The 26,696-nt window shown below is 40.6% G+C and overlaps 1 protein-coding gene across 4 annotated transcripts in view; it reads right to left on the bottom strand.

Annotated features, from left to right (window-relative positions):
- Positions 1–26,696, bottom strand: part of KIF16B (kinesin family member 16B) — a 217,070-nt gene that overhangs the window by 75,776 nt on the left and 114,598 nt on the right. The window contains exons 18-24 of one of the 4 annotated variants that reach the window (XM_072140434.1): positions 20,090–20,122; positions 19,691–19,744; positions 13,788–15,131; positions 12,432–12,590; positions 11,921–12,029; positions 8,268–8,318; positions 1,973–5,239 (exon numbers count right to left, since the gene is read on the bottom strand). In XM_072140434.1, coding sequence (XP_071996535.1) covers positions 3,167–5,239; positions 8,268–8,318; positions 11,921–12,029; positions 12,432–12,590; positions 13,788–15,131; positions 19,691–19,744; positions 20,090–20,122 — 3,823 coding nt within the window. In that variant the 3' untranslated portion in view covers positions 1,973–3,166. Of the gene's footprint in view, positions 1–1,972; positions 5,240–8,267; positions 8,319–11,920; positions 12,030–12,431; positions 12,591–13,787; positions 15,132–19,690; positions 19,745–20,089; positions 20,123–26,696 lie in introns of those variants that run through there. The other 3 variants (XM_072140436.1, XM_072140435.1, XM_072140437.1) reach the window with 3 other exon arrangements.

Raw genomic sequence — 26,696 nt, 5'->3', positions numbered from 1 at the left:
TCTGCAAAGTGCCGTAGACTGGCGCTAAGCACAAAAAAAAATCATTATGGAAGCGAAGTTCAGGTTTAGGGATGACTGTTGACAAATGGTTGGCTAGCGCCCAGCAGAATTGTAAATGCTGCTCTGGACTACAACACCAGCTGTAAATCAAACTATCAGGCATGCACAGTGCTCATGTGAGTTCAGCATCGGCCGTGCGCTTCCCTAGACTGCTTCAAGGTGCAATACGCATGCGGCACTGCGGGGGTCATCATTGATGTAATTATCAGCGAACTAGACACGCTAGCTTTTTACAATTCCCGCAATGCGCCTCACAGTGGTATAGGCATAGTGTGCCTAGGAAGCCGACCAGGGAGCACACAGGTGCATTGCACATGTCTGAAGAAGAGGGTGACGTAGTCGGAGAGGGGAAATTTTAGGAGGATGATAAGAGGTACAGAGAGTTTCATGGCATGGATGAGCTCCCCTGTCTCCTTGACTTTTGAACACAAGAGTAGAAAAGGCATTTTTACAGGAATGGTGGCTGCAATACACTATGCAAAGGCATCAATAGATGTATCACACTCACAGGCTGTGTATTAGTAGCACAAGCCCATATTATGCCCGTATAGTTAGACCCCCAGAAGGCTAAGCGTGCAGAGTGCAACAATTCTCTGCTGCGCTTCGCTGTGAATCAGTGCTGCCTTCTATTGCGGATGCCGATAAGCTGTGGTCCAAGGAAGCATCGGCGTGCAGAGTACACCACTCTTCTGCTACGCTACACTGTGAGTCAGTGTCTGTCTTCCTAACATGGACCTTCTGTCTGTCGGTTGTACTTTCTTCGATCTATTCCTTCACTCTCCCTATTGTAAGATTGTGATATTCTGTCCCCTACTAAACCCTACAGCCGTTTCGCCAAGACTGTGCTTGGTTTGATCTAGGGGTCAGGCTAATATCTGGTGAAATACCCACTACACATACAGACAGGGGTCCTTAATGTGCGTGTTGAGACAGGGTGCTAATGAACCCTGATATCCATTTAAAGATAAGGGTTCTTTAAAATTGGTATCCAGGGGTGAAAAAAAATGAAACTTTAACTCACCAATCTCAAGCAGATATGTTAAATGGTTTCTGCCAGTCAATAATTCCTGGTCCTTCATAAAACACAGGAAGTGCAGTGACATTTTTCAGTTAGTAATTCATTAGTTCCTGTGTGTCATAAAGTAAAGCCTGGAGTAGACTTGGGCACCAAATGGATGAGAGTGTGTGTTGGGGTATGGATGAGAGTGTGTGTTGGGGTATGGATGAGAGTGTGTGTTGGGGTATGGATGAGAGTGTGTGTTGGGGTATGGATGAGAGTGTGTGTTGGGGTATGGATGAGAGTGTGTGTTGGGGTATGGATGAGAGTGTTTGTTGGGGTATGGATGAGAGTGTTTGTTGGGGTACGGATGAGAGTGTTTGTTGGGGTACAGATGAGAGTGTTTGTTGGGGTACGGATGAGAGTGTTTGTTGGGGTACGGATGAGAGTGTTTGTTGGGGTATGGATGAGAGTGTTTGTTGGGGTACGGATGAGAGTGTTTGTTGGGGTATGGATGAGAGTGTTTGTCGGGGTATGGATGAGAGTGTCGGGGTATGGATGAGAGTGTCGGGGTATGGATGAGAGTGTTGGGGTATGGATGAGAGTGTTGGGGTATGGATGAGGTGGGCACTGTCTCTTATGGTTTTTTTACACACATTATGAGCTTCTTTTTTTTTAAAAACATTTATATTCTTAACCCATTTTGAGCTATTTTGTACTTTTTTCCCCTCAAACTCTTTCAATAGCTGTAACTACAAGGAAACATATCACGTACACAAGGGTTACATAAAGATGCTGCGGAAAATATATGAAAAGCCTATGTCTACAGAGAGTTGTGCATCCAAGTGTAAATGAGAAAAAAAATAAAACAATGGCTTCCTTGAAGATTCTGTATATAGAAAAGGTTCATTTAATAATAAATGATAATCATACAGGGGAAACGTGTTACATAATGACATATGAAGATAATAAGAGACCTAATTTCATAAACCTGAGCTTTTAGCTGTACATTGATATCACAAATCAAGTGAATGAATGAGTACATAAAACGCTGGTAAATGAACAAGAAATACAATAAACTACAGAAAACATGATTACATCCCCAATCAATATTTTATTCATTACAATGTCAGATCTAAAAATGTCAATTTACTGTGACAAAACAAAGTCTGAAAGACATTATATTCACAGATACAAAGCATAAAGGAAGGGAATTGAACGCACAATTTACAGCAGCAGATTTCCAATTGTGCATAGCCACGTAGAGATGTTACTAGCTGCCCTTTCAGAAACACGGAGACCTCTTCAAAGCTTGAACCTTTGCACTTTTGGGTCAAATAGGGGACATGCAATGCAAAAAGAGCAGACCCTTCTGTGTTTTAATTCGGGACATCCAGGACCTCTCCTCTCACGAGTAGTGAGAAGCCTTCATGCTGGACAGTTGAAGGTCATCTGTCCAAAATTGTAGGTTTTTACTGATTATAGCCGGGATGCAGCGGCTATGTCACTGGAGTGGCTCAGAGCACCTGGTCTTTCAATTTACTCATTCTCCCTCTCTAATACAAGTCCCATCCTGTCTCGACCGTCACCTGCTAGTAGGCAGGTGGAACCGGGCAGAACTTGTATGAAATGGGGGGGATTGAATAAATTAAAAGATGAGGCGCTCCGGTGATGTAGCCAGAGCGCCCCCGGCTAATTAGCATAGTTTTTAAAACTATACAGCCGCAATTGGCAAGCTGAGAAAATTGACATTCGGTGCAAATTTGATTGTGTACATGTCCATGGGTACTGCTCAGATGATTTTTGCATCCAAATCTCAGTGGAAAATCTACTGTGGGAAAGTATAATTTTGTGGTCTACATATAAATTGGCATAGCTAACCCACTTCTACCTGGCCATTCAATTCTGAAGCTGGTTAAAAAAAAAGGGATAAGCTTCCATTTCTACCAATACACCCAACATGATGCCTTAAAAAATGGTGTAGCAAGAGAGGTGGCAGTAGCTTTTACAGAAGTTCTCCTTTTGCTTCTATAAAAGCACAATGTCCCCCGATTCACAAAAGTGCTCCATATTACCAAAAAATTCAGTCTCTTTATTTTTAGGACTATATCATATCGAAAATGTTAAGTACCGTATGAGGAAAAGTGCATGTTTAGAGGAGCTTAGTGTAAGTCTCCACACATCTGTAGTTAAAGGTAAACCTTTCTTTAGATCTGAATGGGAAATGACAGAGAGTAACGCGCATTCATCCATTTCCATATTACATTTTTCATTTTTGCTGGAAAATACAATAGTGATTTTTGTTAAATCTTCCTGGTCAGTTAAGATAATACATTTCACATCACCTAGAGAATGTAGCTTTATCTGATTAAAGTGTGTAGATGAAGGACTTGCGATGGCCAAGTTTGCCTGAGGAACCTCATTATGTAGAAGAGCAATAGATATATTAGTAAGAGCAAGCGACCTATATGAATGTTGACCATGCAAATGTTCTACCCTGACCGATGTGTAAAGCAACAAGCGCATATCTCCTAATGCTGGCTTGGTGCCATTTGTATTTTCATGTAGAAGATATGCTACATCAGCTAATGCGCTCTTGAAGCTACAAGTCACTTTAAACCCATTAGTGAAGACAAGGTCAGAGAGATCTGAATTCCAGTCTGTTGACAGCTCCATCAGATCCCTACTCAAGAGTGGATGACTACAGTACTTGGCATAGTCTGAATCAGTCACTTGCATCTTTGTTAAGACTTGACATAGCTGCTGGGTACAGTTATTCTCAAATGTAAATATAGTCACAGGGGAGTCCTCAAAGGAACCAAAGAGCTGTAGGGTTTGTCCTCCGAAACCAATGTGAAGCTCCTCCAATGAACTGACCGGAAGAGTAAAAAGAAGCATCGATTCAGTGTCGGAAAATATTATAAAGCTTAGACTTGATGTGGACACAAGTAAACAGGCAAGTTGAGGTTCTGGGTGACTATTATTACCAACGGAGAGCCAGAAGACACATCTACAGTCACTCTTTTTTATGCAAATATTTGGAACTGTAGTTTGAAAATGATCAAGAATTTCATCTCTTCTGCAATTCCTTAGTCCCACAAATTTATTTGGAAATTTCAAAAATGTAGGGGGTAGCAGAGTGATGTGATCAACACTAACATCTTCAAATTTAGTAAGTTGGTGGTCCTCATCAACTTTGATCTCTTTTTTCATAGACAGCTCTAAGAGCATTAGCCTCTCCCCCTCTGAAGTGCTTGTGCTCACTGAAGAAATACTGTAGACTTTCACCTTATTCTCATAAAGGTCCATAACTTCAGATTCTCCCCGTTTCTGGTTCGAATTAGTTAACGGAAATAAATTTACAAACGGCAAATCTTTAATAAGCGAGAGACCTGGCAGATTCTGAACACTATTTGCTTGCACGCTACATAATCCCTTCGCTTGCTTAATAACATTTTGTAGAGTCGGCAGCTGCCTCTCTTTATAAAGATAAGAAAACTTGCTAAAAAGATTTCGCAAACTGTATTTATAATGTGTTGTATCTTGGCACAAAGAGCTATCGCTGCTCAGATCAGAGTCACGCTGGTAAGCATGAGGCTCTTGGAGGATACCCTGGTGAGTTGGGAAGAAACACTTGTTCTCCTTTAAATCATTTTCAGGAAGCATATTGGTCTCTGAGAGATTACGGTGAAATATATCATTGTACTCGGGTTGCTCATTATCAAGCGCCTTTATCTCGGAGGAGGACATCTGCTGGAACAAAGTCCGGTCAGGTTCCATTTTAAGGAAATCGCGGTCACTAGACACACTTTCTAAATGCTTCCCTTTGGTCTTGGCAGGAATTCGCTGAGAGGCAGAGGAGATATTTTGATGAGCGTATTTGCGGTTCGAGAGATTTCTACTGAGAAGGTGACTTGGTTCACGTTCTGTGTCAGACAGAAAGTCAAAATATTCACTAATGGATGATCTATTTTTCCCTTTCTCTTTCTCTTCCTTCAAATGTTTCTCTTGAGACTCTGAACATTTTTGTGTGAAGAAGGAATATAAATTAGCAGTCACAGGATTCAGATTCTGTCTTTCGTTGAACACCATTCTGCCTTGTCGGTGAGGAGGCGGTGAGGATACTGATCCAATCTGGGAAATAGACATCTTTCTACGATTTGCCTGAGGATGTTGTAATTTCTGTTTGAAATGTTAAAGAATGGAAACAACCGAATATTTCCTTTATGTGCATATACTTAATTCCAGTGAAGCGATCATTGTGTGATTAGTGTTGATTAAGGAATTACTCATTATTCCATCACTTTATTTAAGAACAGTATTGTTTACATATAATTAGACAATTGTATTCCGGTATCTTAATCCTTAAAATGACATTCAAGTCATTCAAGAGGGTTATCCCCCATCTGGTCACCCACAAATGCAAACACAGAACTTAAAAAACATGGAATCCGCATTTGGCTGCTAGAACCCTTTCACTGGCACCCAGGAATGGTAGTGCTGACAATGTGAATCACGCCTCTTTTAGATACCTTGTAAGGAAGCTCCCTGACATGGTGCCAGATTAAAACCAAACTGGTGTATTTATATTTCAGAACTGGTTTTGTTTGCATCAAGTCATTAGGCTTCCTTAAAGTCATGCTTGATATCAAGGGGAGATACCTTACAAGCTATCTAAAAAAGGGGGGATTTTCCTGATCCCTTCCTGGAAAACTTATTTGCATATTTTCCCAGAATCCCCTAGTGGAGTGTCAATGGCTATAAGTCTCCACACGCCTGCATCTCCACTCCACAAGGAAGCAGCCTTAATTCTCAAAGTCTGTGCTGAAGAGAAGCAACCACATCGAAAGAGCACGGTCTACAGAATCTTTTCCTTCTGGAATAGATATATTGGCTTGGTTATTATCCCGCATAATGTCATTAGGCTTCCTGAAAGTCATGCTTGATGTCAATGGAGCTACCTTACAAGATAGCAAAAGAGGCTTGGTATTCCTTATTTCATTCTGGAAAACTTGTCATATTTTCCTGTAAAGGTGAATGAAATAGACCCTCTAGACAGGCTTTTCCAATTAGCTATTCAATGCTGCCAAGACCCCAAGACTATGGGCAGTAAAAATGCTGAGCATCAAAAAAGTAAAAACAGCAAAAAGATCCTTGCCTAGCACATGGCACAGACAAGTCAGTACAACAGAAACTGGTGGGAAAGAATCACCTAAACATATATGGTGCACGTCACATAGTGGACTTAGTTGGCTGTATTTATCCAAAGTGTCTGAGAGCAAAACTGTTCTAGTTGCTCATTGCAACCATTCAAATTTCAGCTTTCATTTTGTAACCTGCTGTGGGAAAATAACTCTGATTGGTTTCTGTGAAAACTATAACAGCACTTAGTAAATGTACCCCGTCTTCAGAAAGCATTCAAGAGTATATGGCAATATATGTAGGGCAACATGGCAGAAATATCTAGGACTCGCATCCTAATAAACTGTTGGAGACAACAGTTCGGCAGAGCCAGACTTGACAACTGGCATAACATTGAGGTAGCACCAATGTGAATGTGCAAAAATCCTTACATGCATATTTCACTAGTTCATGACAACACGCTAAAAAGAAAGTAGTTCTTATAGTCCCTACATGCTTGAACCATAGTTTTGTCCTACAATATAATTCTACGAAACCCATGTCTTGCTTGGTGAATGTGCAAGTAACTTCTGAGGGACAATAAGGGGGCCATCAACTCAGGTGAACACAAACAAAACAAGGTAAAAAAGTGAAACGTGAAACCATGTACACCATAGCTACTTGCCCAACGGTGGTTGCTGTCAGTCTGAGGACCTAAAGTTTAAGGACCCACAATCATATCAACTGAGTTTTGGAAATTATTATATATATATAAGAAAAAAGATACTTTATTGTAACTTTTACCACTGGCTGAGATCTATTCTATGCCCCGTCCCATGATGCATGGAGAGTAAACCAGTGACAGAGTCAGGCATGATAAAACTCAACATGGCTGATTTTTATTTTACCAGACATTGGGGAGAATCACTCATAGCGCCATGGATGTCATGACGAATATACCAAGAGGCTCTCGGATCTAAACATTCGATGAGGCATTGCTATACAATAACCCCATGAAAAAGGTATATGTTGCTAGTATCACCCACACAAGATAAAAACAAAACCAAGAAAAACTTAGGCCTTGTTCACGTCTTTGTAAGTTGTTTGCATCAGTTATTGAGATCCATAACCAGGCGAGGTGGAACACATAGAACGTGTGCGAGCCTTTCCATCATACCATACCTCTGTATGATTGTCAGAAAGACACCGGTTCCGTGTGTTCAATCACTCCTGGTTTTGGCTCACAATAACAAAAGAGACCACATAGAAACAGCACTGTATACAGTTAGGAATCTATTCCTTCTGGATAAGATACAGTGGTTTGGTATTAATCCTGCATTATGTCATTAGGCTTCCTGAAAGTCATGCTTGAAGTCAAGGGGACTTCCCTTATAAATGAGCAAAAATGGGTGTGGTTTTCCTTTTTGCATCCTGGTAAAATTATTTGCATATTTTCCCAGAATCCCCTAGCGGAGCGTCAATGCCTATAAGTCTCCACATGCCTACAAGGAGGCCTTACATGGCAAAGCCTGTACCAAAGAGATGCAAGTCTCTGTAAGGAGAACTCTTACTTTCCGAATAACAGAAGACATAACAAATATTTGTATTGAGCTCTATAGTGGTAAAGTTTACAGCTTAAAAGTCTAATATGATTTCCAATTCAGAAAAAACCCTTCTGTGGCTACATATCAGCAGGCCTTAGGTCATTCTGTGGGAACCCATAGGTATGGTCTCCATCCAACCCAAAAAGTTTCTCAACACATATGCCAAACACAGCACCAAAGCAAGATGTGAACAGACCCTTATCTTTACACAACAAGGTTGTCTTGAATTGTTTCTATGTTTAAATTATTTTAGAAAAGCATGAAGTCATGTGTTTTTTTTTTGTTACACAATATCCTTAACTCGCATTGAAAAGGCGAAAAATGACCTAGATTGTAAATGGATCGTCCTTTCCCCAACCGGTAAGCAAATGCTGTTCCAAATAAAGGATGGCAAAATATCAAATCGATTGATATCTGATCAGCAATCATTAAGGCATGCAAATCAACCCAAGAGCACCAGATAGCACAGATCAATGGGGACATACCTCATACTTCATTTTTCTTTGATTAATTCCGTTCAGAAAAATGTCATTTCCCTGCAAGAGGCACAAATAAGAATACAGTCATCATAAAATTTAAGACCAGAGTTGGTCCACTACATGTAGACTTTAAAGGAACCTGTATTTTTTGTCTCCATGCCAGTAACAAAAATAAGTATTTATATAAATAATTAATAATATAAATATTGTATATATTATATAATTAAAAAAAATAATTAAAAAAAAATAAAAAAATACTTACCATAATTACCATTGATGACTCAATGAAGCTGGCATAGCAAACCTAGCCGCACTGCGCATGTGCCATAAGTCCGGTGCATGTCCAATAAAGCATGGGTGCACCAGGCCAGCTTCACTGAATCACCACACCCTGGCACTAGAAGCACCAGAAAAGAGTCCTTCCCTAGGTAAGTATAAACATTACAAACTGTAATATAACAATGCATTCTGGGACCTTAAAGGCAGGTGCCCAGGCATATGGAATTAGTTTGGTGGCCCAAATCGACCAGACGGGTCTTCCAAACTATATAGTTTTTTGAATTTTTCTTACAGGCTTGTGTCAGTTTTAGTAAATAGTTGCAATACCCATTAAATAACATGTGCCCTGCCATTGTCTAGCCCTAGCATCATTACGTGGATACTAGCACTCTTATGAGATAACATAAGTGAAGTGCTCTATTAGGACTTTGAAGAAGACATCACTTCTTAGCATACTCCCAACTGACTGGCTGTAGCAAGTGACAAAGAAGAGCTCATAGAGCCACTCCCATGTGTCATTTTCAGTTGAATGTCAAGCACAGTATATTGCTGAACTTTAGTTTTGAAAGAATATCTACCATCAAAATGCAGCATTACATACCAGGGACACTTACTCATAAACCCAGGCACCGCGACTGTATTAATCTCTTTATATTTGTTATCCATGGCCTTTCTTCCTTATTAAATCAACTTTTACAATTATGCCAATAACACAGAAGAGCCCCTCTGTGCTGTAGCTTCAAAGGTCAGTATACTGTCCCAGCCTCACCCCTCCCTCTTTTTGCTGTAGCAGGAAGGAAGTTGCAGCACACCATATAAGGGAGGAAAGTGCTTCTGCACTGTGTTGAGGGGCTCTGGTAACGCCCACCAGTGCCCTTCTGGCTCATTAGTATGATTTTAAACATTGATTTTAGAAGGTATAATAAACATAAGAAGATACTCATAGTTCCAGGCACTGCGACTGTGTTTAAGTGGCCCTGGTTTATCATGACGGATTTTGATAGTAGATTTCCTTTAAGCTCTCTAGTAAAATTTAAAAAGTGCATTAAGTATGTACTAGTCCAACACACTCGTATCATTTCAGGAAATTGGATCTCTAAAATAAAAGTTTTATCTCATTTACCCCATTCACATAGAGAATAAATGCATATACTATGCATGAAACGAGCTTAAACAGCTCCTCATATATTTGGACACTCAAGTGGTAAAATGTACGAGGATTTCAGAGCATTTAACGCAACATAAACATCTTACTGTAGCGTCTGCTATGAGCGGCACCAAGAAAAGATTTCAAAGGGTCCAAGACATTTGACAGTGTCCTAATGCTAAATTATACGCACACGGACTCACAAAAGAGAATAGTAAATGCTGCTTATAGCACTCAGGGTGGCACCGTGCTGCATGTGGTGGGGTAGTTGTTATGTTCATTAAGAATATTTAATGGCACATATGCAAATATTTCCTAGTGAAAACTAACAGATTATAAATATATGTTGCAAGATATAAAATGTGCAATTAGTGAAAAGACACACAAGTTTTTTTTTTTTCACAGATGGCTATTAAAAAAAAATACAAAACTTTTATATTGTTATCAATCTAAAAAAGTTAAATTCACATACACTCTCTTCTATTACCGATTAGTTTAATTAACCGCCATTAAGCTGCAGTTAATTTTGTATTTATATTTTTTAATCCAATTTTTTTATTTTTGCTGAATTTTATCTGCAGGAGAGAGATTCTGTACACTGTGATGGGAAGCTGGAAAAAGAAAAAACTAAATTTCAAATGTGGTGGAATTAGAACAGCGAAAATTTACTGTACAGATATTGTTTTAACACCACCTATTATGCAGTAAAAATTACCAAAAAAAATTTAGTTTTTTTTGGTTATGTTTAAATAACTTTTAAACTTTGTTAGATTTCCAGGAGATATGTAAGAGGTCATTTTTTGCAGAACATGTGGTGGTTTTCATTGAAACAATTTGGGAAATCTTATGATCATTCTTTATTGGTAGTGACACAGCAAAATATAGAACATTCTGATCTTTTTCCCCTTACAACACTCACCATTGATATACTGTATCTCGATCTATCTATCTATCTATCTATCTATCTATCTATCTCTATCTTATCTATCTACCAGGAGGCTCTGACATATTCAGCATTTCTGTTTCCGACCATAATCTGTGTCTCAATGGGCAAAGGCTATAGTTGGTGTTGAGGCACAGCCCACTCTGCCGCCCAACTTGACATCTTCTCAAGTAAGAGGGAAAAAAATTGCAATTCCTGGCCCTGTGCAAGGAATAGTTGTTAAATCATGGCTTAAACACCAGAAAACTGGCACACAAGTCTTGATAAATCTCCCCCTTACTGTTTTACTGGTCACCTGTACCGCCCATTTGTTTTACCCAATTACCCTTTAAAGATAACCTGTCAGAAACTAAATATATTTTCAACTGCCATTAGAAAGCATTGCCCAGATCTGTACATTGTCTCTCTCCTGCAAACTTTAGTTTGTAAAGTTCTAAGCAAATGGCCTGAGGCGAGCAAGATCAGCATCTTCCTTGAAGATTATTCTTTCTCGAGTCCAGCTTATTCATGCATTCACATCCCGGCCAGATCCTTGATGTAGCGCTCTGCAGGGTGCAGAAGAAAGCAGCGCCCGCAATCGGGCAGACTATAGGACATGTCCTATCTTTTGGAGCGCGACCACTTGCCCAGTTGAGGGTGCGGTGAGACAAAGTGTCCTCACCGCACCGTGATTTGGTACTGTAGACCTCTATTGTGGCCGTGATCTGGTGCTGTAGACCTCTATTGTGGCCGTGATCTGGTGCTGTAGAACTCTATTGTGGCCGTGATCTGGTGCTGTAGACCTCTATTGTGGCCGTGATCTGGTGCTGTAGACCTCTATTGTGGCCGTGATCTGGTGCTGTAGACCTCTATTGTGGCCGTGATCTGGTGCTGTAGACCTCTATTGTGGCCGTGATCTGGTGCTGTAGACTTCTATTGTGGCCGTGATCTGGTGCTGTAGACCTCTATTGTGGCCGTGATCTGGTGCTGTAGACCTCTATTGTGACCGTGATCTGGTGCTGTAGACCTCTATTGTGACCGTGATCTGGTGCTGTAGACCTCTATTGTGGCCATGATCTGGTGCTGTAGACCTCTACTGTGGCAACAATAACGGGCACGTGAACTGAAGGTTGTCTACTGTCATAATTTGCTAATCCTTGTCAAGTAAACCATGCTAAGACAGAACATGTTTTTTCATGCTAAGTCTACCCTTTTTCTAATCCTGAGAGAACCCTTGATCCATCTGATCAGTAAAACCATCCTGGAACGGAAGAGAATTCTGTGATGTTTTTCAGATTTCCCAATACCTACCTTTCCAGATTCAGAGGAGTAGGACAGGCTCAGGTTGCAGATGTCGTCATTTGGCATATTAATATTTTGAAGCCGTCTCTGTACTTCTTCTTCAATATATGCATGTATTCTGGGTAAGCATAAATACATTAATCAGGCAGGCTTGAAAGTAAATGCCACTTCTATGGCTATAAGGGGATAACAAGCTTTCTTCTACAGTTAAGACTAGTAATTTACACTTATAAAGTGTTTGGAAAAAAACGAAAACGTAATCAAAAAGGCATATTTTTTAGCAATATCCACTTACCACACCGCCGCCAAGCAATTTAGATATAATCACATAAAATACTTTAAAAGCTGAGAAAATTACATTTTTTTCACTACAACAATATTTTATTTTAGTGTACAACTACATACGACAATATTCTTTCCTAAACCGATAACAGCCTCCTGACACAATATGTGGTTATTATAAGCTGTGCCCATGTTTTGCCATGCTTGCTTAGAAGAGGATTTAAATATGATTATATACCTGTCATCCGTCAACTGAAGCAAATGCGACTGAGATTTCACCGGGCTTGCTGGAGAGTTGGCGAGGGACGGCTTTTCTTCTAGGGCTCCCGACAGATTTTTTGAAAGTGGATCAGTCACCTGTATCTTCTGCTTTAGCTGCTGGATTTCCTGAGATAATCTGCATACGATTTATAAAACATAACGCCAAAAATGAAACAAAAACAAGAGAAATAAAATTGCTTAAAAAATTATGCCAAAAAATAAGGCTGCATTTTTGGCCATAAATTGGATGTAATCCCGACATTACCCGCCCCTTCCTCACAACTTCGAGCAAAGATGGATCCTAGCGGAGAGGCGATGTTCATGGTGTTTCCTAAAGTGATGTCACTATCCTTATTCAGACATTGGACCTCCCTGCTGCTGAGCGATATATAAGCTCAGCGGAGGCCAGGCAGGATGCAATACTTTGTCCCCACAATGCGCTCAAATACATTGTTTAGCTTACGCAAGCACGAATAAAAGATACAGTTTGCTACGTCTTTCCATCCCGTGTTTTCCACGGTATAATAGTCTGGAGGAGTCAAAACGGATGCCTCAGGCCGCCAGTATATGTCAACATATCCTCCGACAGCTTTTTCAGGGATACTCGTACATTGAGAATTTTAAGAAAATAAGTTGTGAATGTAGCCTTAAAAAGGGATCTAAAATTCAGTAAAAGGTATCTTAAGATCATATGCCACTGTAAACAGACATTCTGTAACAAATAAAGGTACCAAATATAATCCATGCGCTGTCTGCATATACTTGATATGATAACTTGTGATCAGAATGCCATAGTGAACCCCCCATGACTACAAGGTCGACAACAAAAGTCGCACATTGTACTCGAAATAAGAAGTGAAGGGTTTTTGGGCAACCGCTGGTTATGATGCAGTTGGATTATTTTTTTGCAGCCCCTACCATTCCTGTGCCATCAGCACCATTAGTATTGGCACTAATTTGTAAATTAGGCTTTTGAGAGGTAGAAGGTCCTCCGACAAAGTATACAGCTCAGAACACCTACATGACAGCAGAGAGCGTTATTAGCATACAAGATGACGAAAAATTATTTGTCCAATTAGATCAGGAATGGTGGGGTCTGGAGAAAAAATCCAAACTGCAATGGGATCAGTAGAGTGAAGAGCTGAAAAGTGTTGTGTAAGTGGAGCAGAAAAATGTAAAGCAAAAATGATATATTTTGCACCAAGCTTTGTCAACTAATAATTGATAAGTCTATTGTTGACATAACAACTAAATACAAAGCCAAATGGCAATTCACATGACAAGGTGTATTCAGAAATGTAAAGGTTTTTAAGCAGGTATTGAAAAATCTTACCGCTCCCGGTCTTGCTCCAAAGCTTTCTGTTCGGCTTCTAGACTTGCCTGCAGACCGGCTTGCTCTTGACTGCTGTCCATGGCTGCAAGTTTCCGTTTTTGCTCTTCTATCTCCACATCTATTGTGGAATGTCTTTGGAGGGCTGAGTGTCTACGTTCCAGTTTAGCAACCGCTTGCTCCAAAGCCTCTCTGTGCTGCTTCTCCCTTGACTCCAGGATCTCCTTTTCCTTCTTCCTTACCTTCTCTTCCTGGCGAGCAATGTTAGCAGTAAACTCAAAAGTTTCTTGGAGCTGTTGCAGCTGGTCACTACTTGCTCGGAATTGTGCAAGCTGATCCGCCTTTTCTTCAATTTCTTTCTCAATCTGATATAAAGTTTTATCTAACCCGAGCAAACCACTGTCCAAGATCTCCGATGCCCTTTGCTTTTCCTCCATCAGTGCCGGCAAATGGTTCTGCTCTATGTATTGAAGTTGCCGCTCCTTACAATGTAACCGGTGTTCGGTTTGCTTCATCATATCATGTTCTTCACTCACAGGAGTTGACGCCAAAGAACAATCATCTCCTCTATTGTGATCTACATTCAAAAGGTTCAATCTTCCAAGGGTATCCCGATCGGCAATTATTTCATGCTCTAAGCATTCCTTATGTTGGTTTAAGTCTGTCATTAAATTGGACAATTTTTCTAATTGCATTCTTTTAAAGTTAGTGTATTTCTTTGTTGCTTTTTCAACCTCTTCTGGATCTTCTTCACCTTCAGACCTGGCTTCCTTTGCCCGTAAAAGATCCTCTCGAACATCTTCAAGAACCTGAATTTCCTCCTCCACTCTCAGGAAATCTCCTGTTTTGAGAAGTTGGATCATTTCCTGTTTTTCTCGAAGTTGTTCCTCGAGACGAAACACAAGTTTAAGCTGTTCCTTTTCTTGCTCTTCCAGCCTTCTCTTTTCTAACTCCAGTTTTATATATTGCTCATCCTTCTCCTTTTTAAGTTTTTCCAGTTCTTTGAAAATTTCCATTTTCTCAGCTTTTTCTGTACTATGAAGCTCTTGCAGCCTCTGAAGTTCTTCTTGGACTTTTGCAAAAGATTCTTCTTCCTGCTTCTTCTTCTGCTGTTTTATTTCATATTGCTCCCTCATCCTCTCTTCTTCAAATTTCTCCTTCTCGGCCAGCAGATCTTTCAGTCTCGTCTCAATGTCCATGCTTCTTCTTTTTAGGCTTTCCTCTTGTTTACGGATTTGGAGCTGGACAAATTCAGTTTCTTTGCGCTGAGACTCCACTTCTTGTTGCATTTTTTCCAGTTCAGCCTTTTCATATCTCTGTTTCTCTTCCATCTCCTTAATCATTTTCCTGAAAGAAGACATGTATATTCTATTTAGATCACACAATATGAGATATCATAGAAATTCCTGTTGCTTTTGATAGGTCAAATAAAGTTACCCTCTTGAAATTGTGATATTTTTGTGATATAATATATTTATGGGGCACTAATGCGTTCAGATATAGAAAACTTCTGAAACTTTCTGTAAGAAGTCCCACAAAAGCCAATCTCTACTTCTATGGATACAAAGTGAGCTTGAGCTGTAAGGGTCAAAAAGAAGTAAAAGTTGACAGAGAACTTGTACTGAACAATCACTTGTCAGATCCCATTGTCAGTTATCAATAGCCAGATATAACTTCTCATTCCTTATTGTCAGCAATACGGCCTCTCTCATAATTCAAGTGCCACTGACAATGACTGATGAATACAATTCTCTGATTCGTATACTGTTATTTCTTAAAAGGGATATGGAACTGAAGTTTAAGATGGTTTTATAAAAGTAAAAGAAAAACACAAGTTTCCTATAACTATTAATTATACGGTTTTATTTAAAGGGATTTCTTTATTTTCAGATTTAAAAACTAAATGCATTCAAATGTTAATGTTGGTGTCTGACTGTGTAGTAGGTTCACTGAAAGATGATTTGCTGGTTGCACACAACAAAATACATTATAATGGCTTGGTCATAGTGCCTTTGTTAAAGGGGTTCTCCAGTCATAGCAAGTTAGGCCCCATCCACAGGAAAGGGCCTAACTTTCTGATCAGAGGGGGTCTCAGCCACGAGACCCCCACGCATCTCGAGAACGGGGGTTCGTTGTGCACCTGTTGCGCTCTAGATGCAGAGAGCACATGGTCATGCATGCACCGGCTGTTCTATTCATTTCTATGGTGCTGATGAAGATTCCCTAGTACGTCGCTCGGCCATCTCTCGTCAGCGCCATAGAGAGGAATGGAGCAGCCAGCACAATGCACAACTGGCTGCTCCAATCTACTTGAGCGCAACAGGGGTACAATGGACCCCTCACTACAGACGCAAATATAGGATTACACAGATCTCTAGGACCACTGTCATCTTATACAGTATTCTCTTTATTTTGTGTAATACTTGATGATTGTGGGGAACCAAAGATCCTAAGGCGTTAGGTTCCTCGTTTGTGTTTGCACGAATTTCCGGCCTGGACATTGAACTCAGCATGTCCGATAAGTTCAGCAATTCTGTTCTGCAGTTCTACATTCGGGATGGTAAATTCAATCAACAAACTTGATGGTGTAAAACCAGTCTTTTTATTCTACCTTCTTAAGATGCTGTAATGAAAGGGCGTGTTAAGATCTGCAAACCCTCAGTCACAGGGCTAAAAGCATTGGAAACGTTTTACATATCAGAACAATTTTTTTTTTTTTAAGACATGTGAAACTAACTGATAGTTTTATTAATTACATGGTTTTTTCTTAATAAATTTAGCCGATAAATTACTACAAAATGTGAAAAAATCTCCCGAACCCTGGCACCAGGAACACAATTCTGGTGTCATATTAAACAGAAGAATCTTTTTAATATGATATATGTGTATGGATGCTTCACAGAACCAGAGATATCCACTATTAAAGTCAGAAATAGAAAGTTGTTTATAAAAATCTGCAAGAGTGGATATCTCTAGTTTTGTGAAGCATCTACGCACCATCCATGTGTGAAGCATCTACGCACCATCCATGTTTCTAGGTGCCAGGGTTTAGGAGATATTGCCGTTTGAAATTGGTCACTGTCATGACATTTCTAAAATGTCCTTTCTGCACGGGGCATGTGCAAATAGGACATATATAGCCGTATGGCAGTTGTGAAGAGGTTGAAGAAAAAAAAAAATTTTTTTTTTAAAAAAACAAGGGACACTTACTCATAGATCCAGGCACCGTGACTGTGGTAATCTTCTTGTATTTGTTATCCATTGCCTTCTTCCTTCTAAAGTCAACTTTTAAAGTTATGCTGATAAGCCACAAGGGCTCTGGGGGCATAACCAGAGCTCCTCTGTGCTAAAACTTCACAGGCTGTTACGTCTCCACCTACTCCCTCAGCACTTCCCCCTCCTTCTGCTTGCTGTAATTTTACAGCAGCAAAAGTAGTTTTAGAACAAAGTAATAGGGGCGGGGAGTGTAACAGCCAGAGAAGCTGTAGCATAGAGGGGCTCTGGTAACGCCCCCAAATGCAATTCTTGCTAATTGGAATACATTTAAAAGTTGATTTTAGAAGGATGTATAACAATAGAAGATTCCCACAGTCCCGGTGCCTGGATCCATGAGTAAGTGTCCCTGGTTTAGCACGATGGATTCTGATGGTAGATTGCCTTTAACACTCATAGTTTGGGGCAGCTTCTGTGCATCCAAGCGTCTGGAGTATGTAAATCATCCTCCCAGGAATAATATGTCCAAGGCAATGTATACTTCCCATTTTGTGAACTTTTGAGAGAGGGCTCTGTGAATACCAAATAATGCTGATGCTTTCAAGAAAACCGTGTAGCCGGCTGCAGTTTACAAGCACATTTTCTATATATTCTTGTAAAGTCAAAATGGTTTGAGGACAAATGCATTTGCAGTGTAAGCAGGAACATTTTTCAACCCAAAGTACGCTATACTCTCTGAATTATTCAAATGTATCCTGAGATATGCTTTTAAACTATTTTCTTTGCTGGTAAAACGCTAAAGTAATGGATGTGTAGGTACTTGCAGAAATTTCAGAGATTTGCAAGTGAATGCTGACTGACATATCTTTATGTTTTCTATTAAAAAAAGGAGACAGCCATCTTTTGATTTGCGATATAATGTCTCGCCTTGGAAGCCGCATTCAGATTAAGGGTCTAATCTGCGAAATTGACAAACTGCTCCAATTTCTTCATGTCTTTCTATTAAATGGCTTTGGTTTTCAGGGCCACACGGCGCAGGAGAATGTGAGGTAAAATTTTAAAGATATATAAAAAAGGTGAAGTGAAAGTGGTTGTTTAAAGGGAACCTGTCACAAGGGACCACATTTTCACTAATGAAAGACCATTACACTTGTATTGCAGAGAAGCCCTTCTACTTTACAATAATTACAATATGATTGTGTGCTATAACTTACCTTGTACCCTGACAGAATCATCTGTGTAGTCCTAGGGGTTGGGCTTTGGTTTAGAGGAATTTCAAAAAAACAACATGTGACTTGTCTGTGCTGCTCAATCCTCAGCTCTCAGCCCCCACCTTTGTGTTCCTGTGAAACTCCTCCCCCCCCCCACTGATGACAGCTCACCAGGCTCTAGTGAGCTCTGTTCTTGTAAAGGAGCACAGTAGTGATGGGAATTACGGCTATTCTTAGTAAGCTGGCTCATTAGGCTCTGCTCACTAAGAAGAGCCGGATCTTCCAGCTCCTGAACAGCTCCCTATTAAACATATAATAGGGAGCTGCAGGCCAGTCAGTCACTCCACACCACTTTTAACACGTATTTATCAGGTTAAAACTGGGCGTTGTGAGCCGTTTAGGGGCGGGGTTTAGTCGTTCACGCGAATAACCCATCACTAGAGCACAAAGCAGTCTGCAGCACAGACAAGTCACGTGTTGTTTTTTGAAATGCAGCCAAATCAAAGCCCAACCCCTGGGTGCAAGGTAAGTAATAATACACGATTATATTGGAATGCAAATGCTTAGAGAAGGCAGAAAGATAGGCAATTCTCTAGATATTCTCTAGATATACAGTGGAACCTTGGATTATGAGTAACTTGGTCTGCAATTGTTTTGCCAGATAAGCTTATATTTTACAAAACTTGGTTTACAAGCAAAATTTCATAAAACAAGCTTAATGTGAGCCATCCCCGCCCTCTACAGTACTGTACCCCCCTCTCTCACAAAATTGTAGAACACAATATTGAAGTAGAAGAGATAGAGGGGCTAGATGTTGTACAACACATGACTAAATATTTTTGGGGTGTAGAGGAAATAGTCTGTGCATCAATGATTACTTATGAGAAAACATGCTTTGATATACGAGCGATTTGGATTACAAATTCTTGTAATCCAAGGTATTTAATCACTGTGTAATCAATTATCTGGGTTTAATAATTCTAATAATAATTCTTTTATTTAAATAGCGCACATAGAGCTTGCCAATCACAATCTAATCAGCCTACCAGTATGTTTTTGGAGTGTGGGAGACACGGAAAGAACATACAAACTCTTGCCAGATGTTGATCTGGATGGGACTTGAACCTAAGACCTCAGTGCTGCAAGGCAGTAGTTCTAACCACTGAGCCACCATGCTGGGTTTAAATGATTACCTATTGGAAAACTTGCTGCAATATAGGAGTAATTTGCATAACAAGCACAAATTCTGCTTGTAATCCAAGGTATTCGGTCATTATGGAACCAATCATCTGGTTTTCAATGATTTTCTATGACATACAAGTGATTTAGATTACAAGCATGTTCCCGGAATAAATTAAGATGGTAATCCAATGTTCCACTGTAATTGCATCCTATGTAATCATATAAAAAAAACGACATAATAAGTAAAAACAAAAAAGTAAAACAAGACTTCTACAAGGATGTAATGTTTTCTTATTATACCTTTTATTTTCCAGTTTCTCAAGTTCTTCTCTTTGTTGCCTTTCAAATTCAAGTCTGGTAAGAAAGAAAAACGCGGTTACATAAGGAACTTATTCCATATAGAGGAGGGAAGCAATGAAAGATGACCATGGAAAATGAACGTAAAGGAGATTTTAAAGTGAAATGGTTTATTATATATATATCTTTTTATTTTACATGAAAAATGCTTCTGACCAGAGCCACTAATGAGGTTTCCAGCTGCTGGGCACATCTAGTTGAAAGTTTAAATGTAAATGAATTTCTTGGGAGAAACTATTTAAGTGGTAATGTTAAATAAGACAGATAAATGATTAGCACAGTCCTCGCAACTTCACTACATTCAGACATGGCAATCAATATATAGAAATTGAATTTCTCTACCTTAGACAGATTGGTCCTTTTACAGGGAAAAAGCTGCCACCGGAGGTAGAGAGAAAGCAAAGTGATCAATTTTAAAAAGGTTAAAAGTAAAAATAAAAAAGAAGAAGCGAAAAAGAAAACTGTGTTCAGACCTACAGTCCAAATGGGCCAATTATGACCACCATAAACATTCAACATAGAGACGTCATATGGCATGTAACATAGGCACTCCCTACAGTGACTGTTCTACAGCATAGGGTAGTGGTGGCGAACCTATGGCACGGGTGCCAGAGGTGGCACTCAGGGCCCTTTCTGTGGGCACTCAGGCCATCACCAGAGAGGACTCCAGGTATATTCCTACAGTCCCAGATAGCCCAGGACTTATAGCACAGAGCTATTTTAAAGTGACAGCACTATCTGGGACTACTGGAGGAGTAGGAAGGTGTGGACAGATCTGGATTGGATTATCATTGTAGCTTCTGCTCCGGCCCTGACAATTCTTATTGTTTATTGGACCCTGGAGGGAAGCTACAATGATCATCCAAATTTCTTCTATTTTCTGCTTTATTGGTGTCCTCAGGGGGCTGGTATGAATGAAAGCTATGACAGAGAAGGGAGTATAAATCACAAATTAAATTTCTATGTTGGCACTTTGCGATAAATAAGTGGGTCTTAGTTGTAGTTTGGGCACTCAGTCACTAAAAGGTTCGCCATCGCTGGCATAGGGCATGTTTAAAGGAAACCTACCACCACAGAGCTTCCTATAAAAGGTAGATCGGGTGATATGTGCATCTATTGGAAGTGAGGATAGTCCTTTTAAGGGCTAATCCTCAAGCCCCCTGTATCTTTTGATATCTTTTATTTCCCTAACATGCAGATTTTCTAAAGAGGCTAATGCAGCGTGGAGTAGCCGAAGCTGAGGCTACACAGCTTGGCTACTCCACGCCCCAAGTAGCGTGATCCTCCTACCAGATATCTTCAGCTATGAGGAGCTGCACGCCCTCGTCCACTAAGACAGCCGTCTGCGCACGTGCAGAACAGAAGGTCCGCGGCTGCGCGGTCACGGCAGGCTTCACGGACAAGGGCGCTCAGCTCCTCATAGCTGCACGCTGAAGATATCTGCTAGGAGGATCAAAGAGGCTACTGCGGCGTCGAGTAGCCATACTGTGTAGCCTCAGCTCCGGCTACTCCACGCCCCAGTAGCCCCTTTAGAAAATCTGCATGTTAGGGAAATAAAAGTTATCAAAAGATACAGGGGGCGTGAGGATTAGCCCTTAAAAGGTCTATCCTCACTTCCAATAGATGCACATACCACCCGATCTACCTTTATATGAAGCTCTGTGGTGGTAGGTTTCTCTTAAAACATTGTCATAAGTATTCAGAACTTTTGCTCGGACCAGAGCCTTAAAAACAGCTGTAGCAGCCCCTACCTGGACTCAGGGGGGCCCAAAATCAGCGGGCATAACGGATTGCGGCAATATGCTGGGTGTATACCGGCTTGTCCCCCTTGTTCTTGCTGGCAGGAGGCTAGAGCATAACATAACTCTGATGTACAGAGGTCCCCAGGAATGGGACATGCAGCCGAATTATAATTTCTTAATGAGGTCCCCTCGGGCCCATCCCACTACCTCTTCTCGCTGAAAACCGCAAAATATAAATCGGCTGTCCCACTACCTCTCCTGACTGCCGCTGACAACCCCAGCCCAGCCAACCACTGCATATGCTGCTTGCCCTCACTTCAATACGGTCTCCTTTCTGGTGAAGTCAGGTCAGGAGACTCCGCCACCACTTCCTAACATGACGAGAAAAACCAAGCCAATTCCAGACTCCAGTTTTGCACGACGCATCGAAATCTCGGTAATTATACAATACTTTCGAAGCCATAACGGTTAAATACCAGGTTTCTGTTACTTGCGGTACTGAATGGCTGAGGAGACATCGGGCAGGGAATCCTTTTGAGAGGAGTGTCGGGTTAGCGGCAGAGCAAGGAACACGTCATCAGTGATTCCCCAGATACAAGGTCTCTATTTAATTCAATTAAATAATTTTTTGCCCTGGGGATTTAAACCCACGACCTCCACACTCCCCTAACCATAGAGACAGAGTGCAGAGTGCACACAAATTAGCAAAAAAAATAATTTCTTTTTTTTTTTTTTTTTTTTTAAAGTGGCCAACCCCTTTGAGGAGCACAAAACATTCAGCTGGTTTGGATACCAAGAAAACTGTTGAACTGTGCCACACTCCAGCACAAGCTCAAAATAATCCTCTATGGTATCCAGCAACTAAAATAACAAAACTTGGTTAAGGGTGTTGATTCCTTTGTACTCAGGTGCGTCAGACCTTCCTGGAGAACAATAAAGATGGAAGATCTCCTCAGTGGGACTCCTACATTACATCTGTAACCGACGGTCACAGTTTTATCACAGTTGCAGTAGGGTTATTGACAAGCTAAAAAAAAAAAAAGTCTCAAATAGTTTAGAGCTGGTGAAATATCAGTAGATAATATGTATAATATCATTTGTCCCTGGAGTCAACACTTTACGAGATAATTGTCGAAAAAACGCTTGGTTATAATGGAAGCTTTCTTATGTGTCACTAGCGGATACACCGGGGGAAGTTCTAACTTCTGTTATGCAACTGTAAACAAACGCTCTGTGTGTGTGCAGGGTCTACAAGACCAAACCATGGACTTACTAACTGTAAAGACATGCTTAGTTCGGCAGTTCTAGGTTTAAACCTGTAAATCCTGCACAATTATGTTTTTTTAGAACAAACATGCTCGTCTACAACCTTCTAGCAATGGGGGAATTTATTAAGACTTGTTACTCTCTAATAAAATGTCCAGTAGTCTCCCATCATGAATGAAATGTCCAGAGCAGCCCCTCCAATTAATATAATGTCCAGCAGAGTGCCCCCATTAATATAATGTCCAGCAGAGTGCCCCCATTAATATAATGTCCAGCAGAGTGCCCCCTTTAATATAATGTCCAGCAGAGTGCCCCCATTCATAAATTTAACATCCAGCAGAGTTCCCCCATCAAAATAAAGTCCAGCTTGTGCCCTCATTAACAAATGTAACATCCAGCAGAGTGCCCCTATTAATGTAACGTCCAGCAGAAAGTCCCCATCAATGTTACGCCCAGCAGAGTGCCCCTAATAATGTAACGTTCAGCAGGAAGCCCCCATTAATGTAACGCTCAGCAGTGTGCCTGTCACAAGTGGTCCTGCGACCTATATCGCAGGCTCACCCGTGCTCCCCGGGGCTCGCAGACGCGGCACCAGAGCCACTCACCTCTCCCTATCCCGAACCCTCGGCCAAGTTCCGTGCGCGCGTACCCATCTCCTAGGGTGCGCACGCGCAGTCTTCAGAAGATTTAAAGGGCCAGTGCACCGCTGATTGGGACGCTGGTTGAACACTTGCCCTTTAAAAATCCAGCACCTTCCTTCCTGCCTTGCCGGATCTTTGTGCCTCACAGCTTGAGAGAAAGCTCTTTAGCAATTATTCTGCTTTCTAGGGTCTCCTGCGTTCCAGTGTCTCCTGCGTTCCGGAGTCCCTCCATGTTCCTGTGTCTACTTGAGTCCCTCCATGTCCCTGTGTACCAGTGTTCCTCTGTGCTGCTGTCCTGTGTGCCGTGTTCCCGAACCCATCTGCCTGGACCTCCTGTTGCTGACCCCGGATTGGACTTTGACGTTGCATCTCTGCCGCCTGCCCTGACCCTGTGCCTGACCACGAGATTGTCTGCCGTTTCTGTACCTCGACCTTGGAAGCCACTGCAGACAAGTCACTCCTGAGAAACGACCTAGTGGTACCACGCCGCAGCTAGTCCAACCCGCTTTGCGGCGGGCTTTGGTGAAAACCGGGTACCACTTAGACTCGGGTCCCAGGTAGTAGCTTGCATCATCGTCTGCAGTGGTCCAGAGGATCCACAACCCCTGAGCCTGACAGTGCCCCCATTAATGTAACATTCAGCAGAGTGCCCCCATTAATGTAAAGCAGAGTACATGAAAACCTTCCGTCTTTCCACTTCACAGAGATAAGGAGGCTAATGATTAACTCTTTCTATACCTAGAGCATATTTCACTTTATGATTGAGCCCAGAGTTACGTCATTTAACACTTTATAAGGTTTCTTTTCTATCAGCTGTGAGTAAATACAGGCTAGAGAGCTGACATACATGCTTAAATAGGTAAGAAAGGCAGAAGAAAAAGAAGGACACAGGAACAGATTTTTATTATATTAAAAAGTTTACGGTCATCATCTGAACTATTGAATAATAAAATTAACTAAAAGTTTAGTTAAGCTTTACACATGATAAAAAGTGAAAAAATATATATAAATGTGTACGTAAAGTTAGATGAACATGGAGCCAACACAAAGTTTAATACTATTCTGGGCTTAGACAAATAAAAATACAGGCAGTGGATAATAGAAGGGACTTTGCATGGGGGAGGGGTGGTAGAAGATGAAAGCGTCAAGCCATAGGCAGTTACTGTAACGTAGCGTGGTCCAGACATTGATTGAAATCAATTGGAAAGTACAAATGCGCAGTTCATGACAGACCCTAGAGCTAGTCTCGTGCACTTTGTACAGAGGGACAGAGATGTCTGCACGCTATTGTTAACAGATGACATAGCAATTAAATAACGTACTAAAAGACGTCTATATTACACGGAGAATGTTTATTTAGGCTCATGTAACAAAACAAACCATAAAAAAACTAAAGCCACATTGCTGATCCTGTGCAGTAGATACAAAAAACGGAGAAAAGGATCCAGATCTTTCTTCTCTAGGAACAGGTGACTAAAGAAATATGACCAGAAGATAGGAATATAAAAGAGCTCGCCCCTCCTATAGATAGAAGATGCTACATATACAATAATGGCAAACAAACCTTCTGCTTCCAATGGTTTCAAAGCAGCTCTAAAATACTGGTTATTGACATCATTAATAGAACAATGTATCCAAATAGGAAATTCGTGATTTTGTAGGTGGCAGAGTTAAGCGAATTACAAACCAAAAATTTCAGAATTTGAGGAACATGGCACTGTTGTTTGCTTGATATTTTAAGACTGGAAAATAAAAAGGGAGGTTGTGGGAAACACAGTAGAAGGTCCGAAAATTTCAGGGAAAGGTGAACTCCCGGACAGCCCAATTGATTTACAAGGTCTTGGAAAGGGGAAAGGCTTGTATGGGATTTTACCGATTATACTCCATTGTGGTAGAATTCTGCCTTTCCTGAAATAAACTTTGATGTGTGGATATTAGCGGAGGTCATAATGTTGGCAGATGCTACAACAACAGTATAATTTACCTCATCGCTACTTTTACAATTGCAATAGTCACTTAAAGGACAACCGTAAGGGCAAATTGGAACAATAAACCACACAGGTCCTTATGGACTAATAGTTAAGTGTTCCAAATTGCCCTTTAGGTACTCCCTCTGTGCCCAATATTTAAAGAAAAAAAACACAATACAGGCAGTGTAGATTAGGTTATATATAGATATAGGTTCTGTAGGTTTGTTTTTAAGTTGAGTTTGTATGTAAGTCGGAACCGTATACTTTATTATTGTAACCCCAGTCAAAAATTTTTTGGTCTCTGTGACAATTGGATTTTAAAAATGTTGGATTGTCATAAGGATAAACAATAAATCTTAATTACAGGCACCATTGCTAACTGTTAAAGCTGTTTATTGTAGCCTAGGACTAAAGTACAATAAATTACCAACATCCAGAGGTCCGTTTGTAACTAGGGGTCGTATGCAAGTCAGGTGTTCTTAAGTAGGGGACCACCTGTACTTACCTTGGTCTGGATCTCTCGGCAGCTGCGCAGTCACACACTGAAGACGGCGTACTCCCCACTGGCTTCAATGTACATGCGGAGCTCCCACTTTACTGAATTATTGCCCAGGCATGGGGAGCACCAGACCTCCTCGGACCCATCTCTAGGCAAATTTAAAAAGTTGTTTGTTTTTTGTTTAAAGCGGGCACTGGGAACTAGTTGAATGGGGTTTGTACTATATGTGAGTGGTACAAAATTGAATAAAAATTAAAAAATATGATCGGTTGTTGCTCACCGCTCCGTGACTGAAGAAGCCCTCAGCTGTGTCTTGGATTTTGCAGGTCATCTGCAAGTTAGGGGATTAATCCAGCATCAGTGGATGGACCTCAAATGTTTATTTAATCCATTAACGACCAGGGCCTTTTTTTTTTGTTTTACCTTTTCACTCCCCACTTTTTATTTTTCCATGAAAAGAGCCGTGTGAGGGCTTTTTTTTCCTTACACAGCTACGTACACCAAAGTATGAAAAGGTTATCCACGTCAGAAGATGGTGAAACTTTTTTTTTTCGCACACTAGGTTTTAATATTTTAATATATTATAATACAATACCATCTATATAAATTTAAGTACTGAACCAAAAGTTGGTGTTATTTTGAGCGGACTGTGAAAGTCAAAAATAGAGATAACAAGAAAATGGTGCAAAAGTGTTTTTTCAACAATTTCTTTTGGAATATGCAGAAAAAAGCCCTCATACAGCTCTCTACAGGGAAAAATGAAAAAAAAAAAGTTTAAGATTTTTAAAGGTAGGGAATGAAAAATTAACAAAAAAAAGGCTGTGTCCTTAA

This window comes from Engystomops pustulosus, chromosome 3 (genome assembly GCF_040894005.1).
Source record: "Engystomops pustulosus chromosome 3, aEngPut4.maternal, whole genome shotgun sequence".
Taxonomy (NCBI): Eukaryota; Metazoa; Chordata; class Amphibia; order Anura; family Leptodactylidae; genus Engystomops; species Engystomops pustulosus.
Note: the sequence above shows the minus strand (reverse complement) of the source record. Positions and strands in the feature narration are given on the sequence as shown.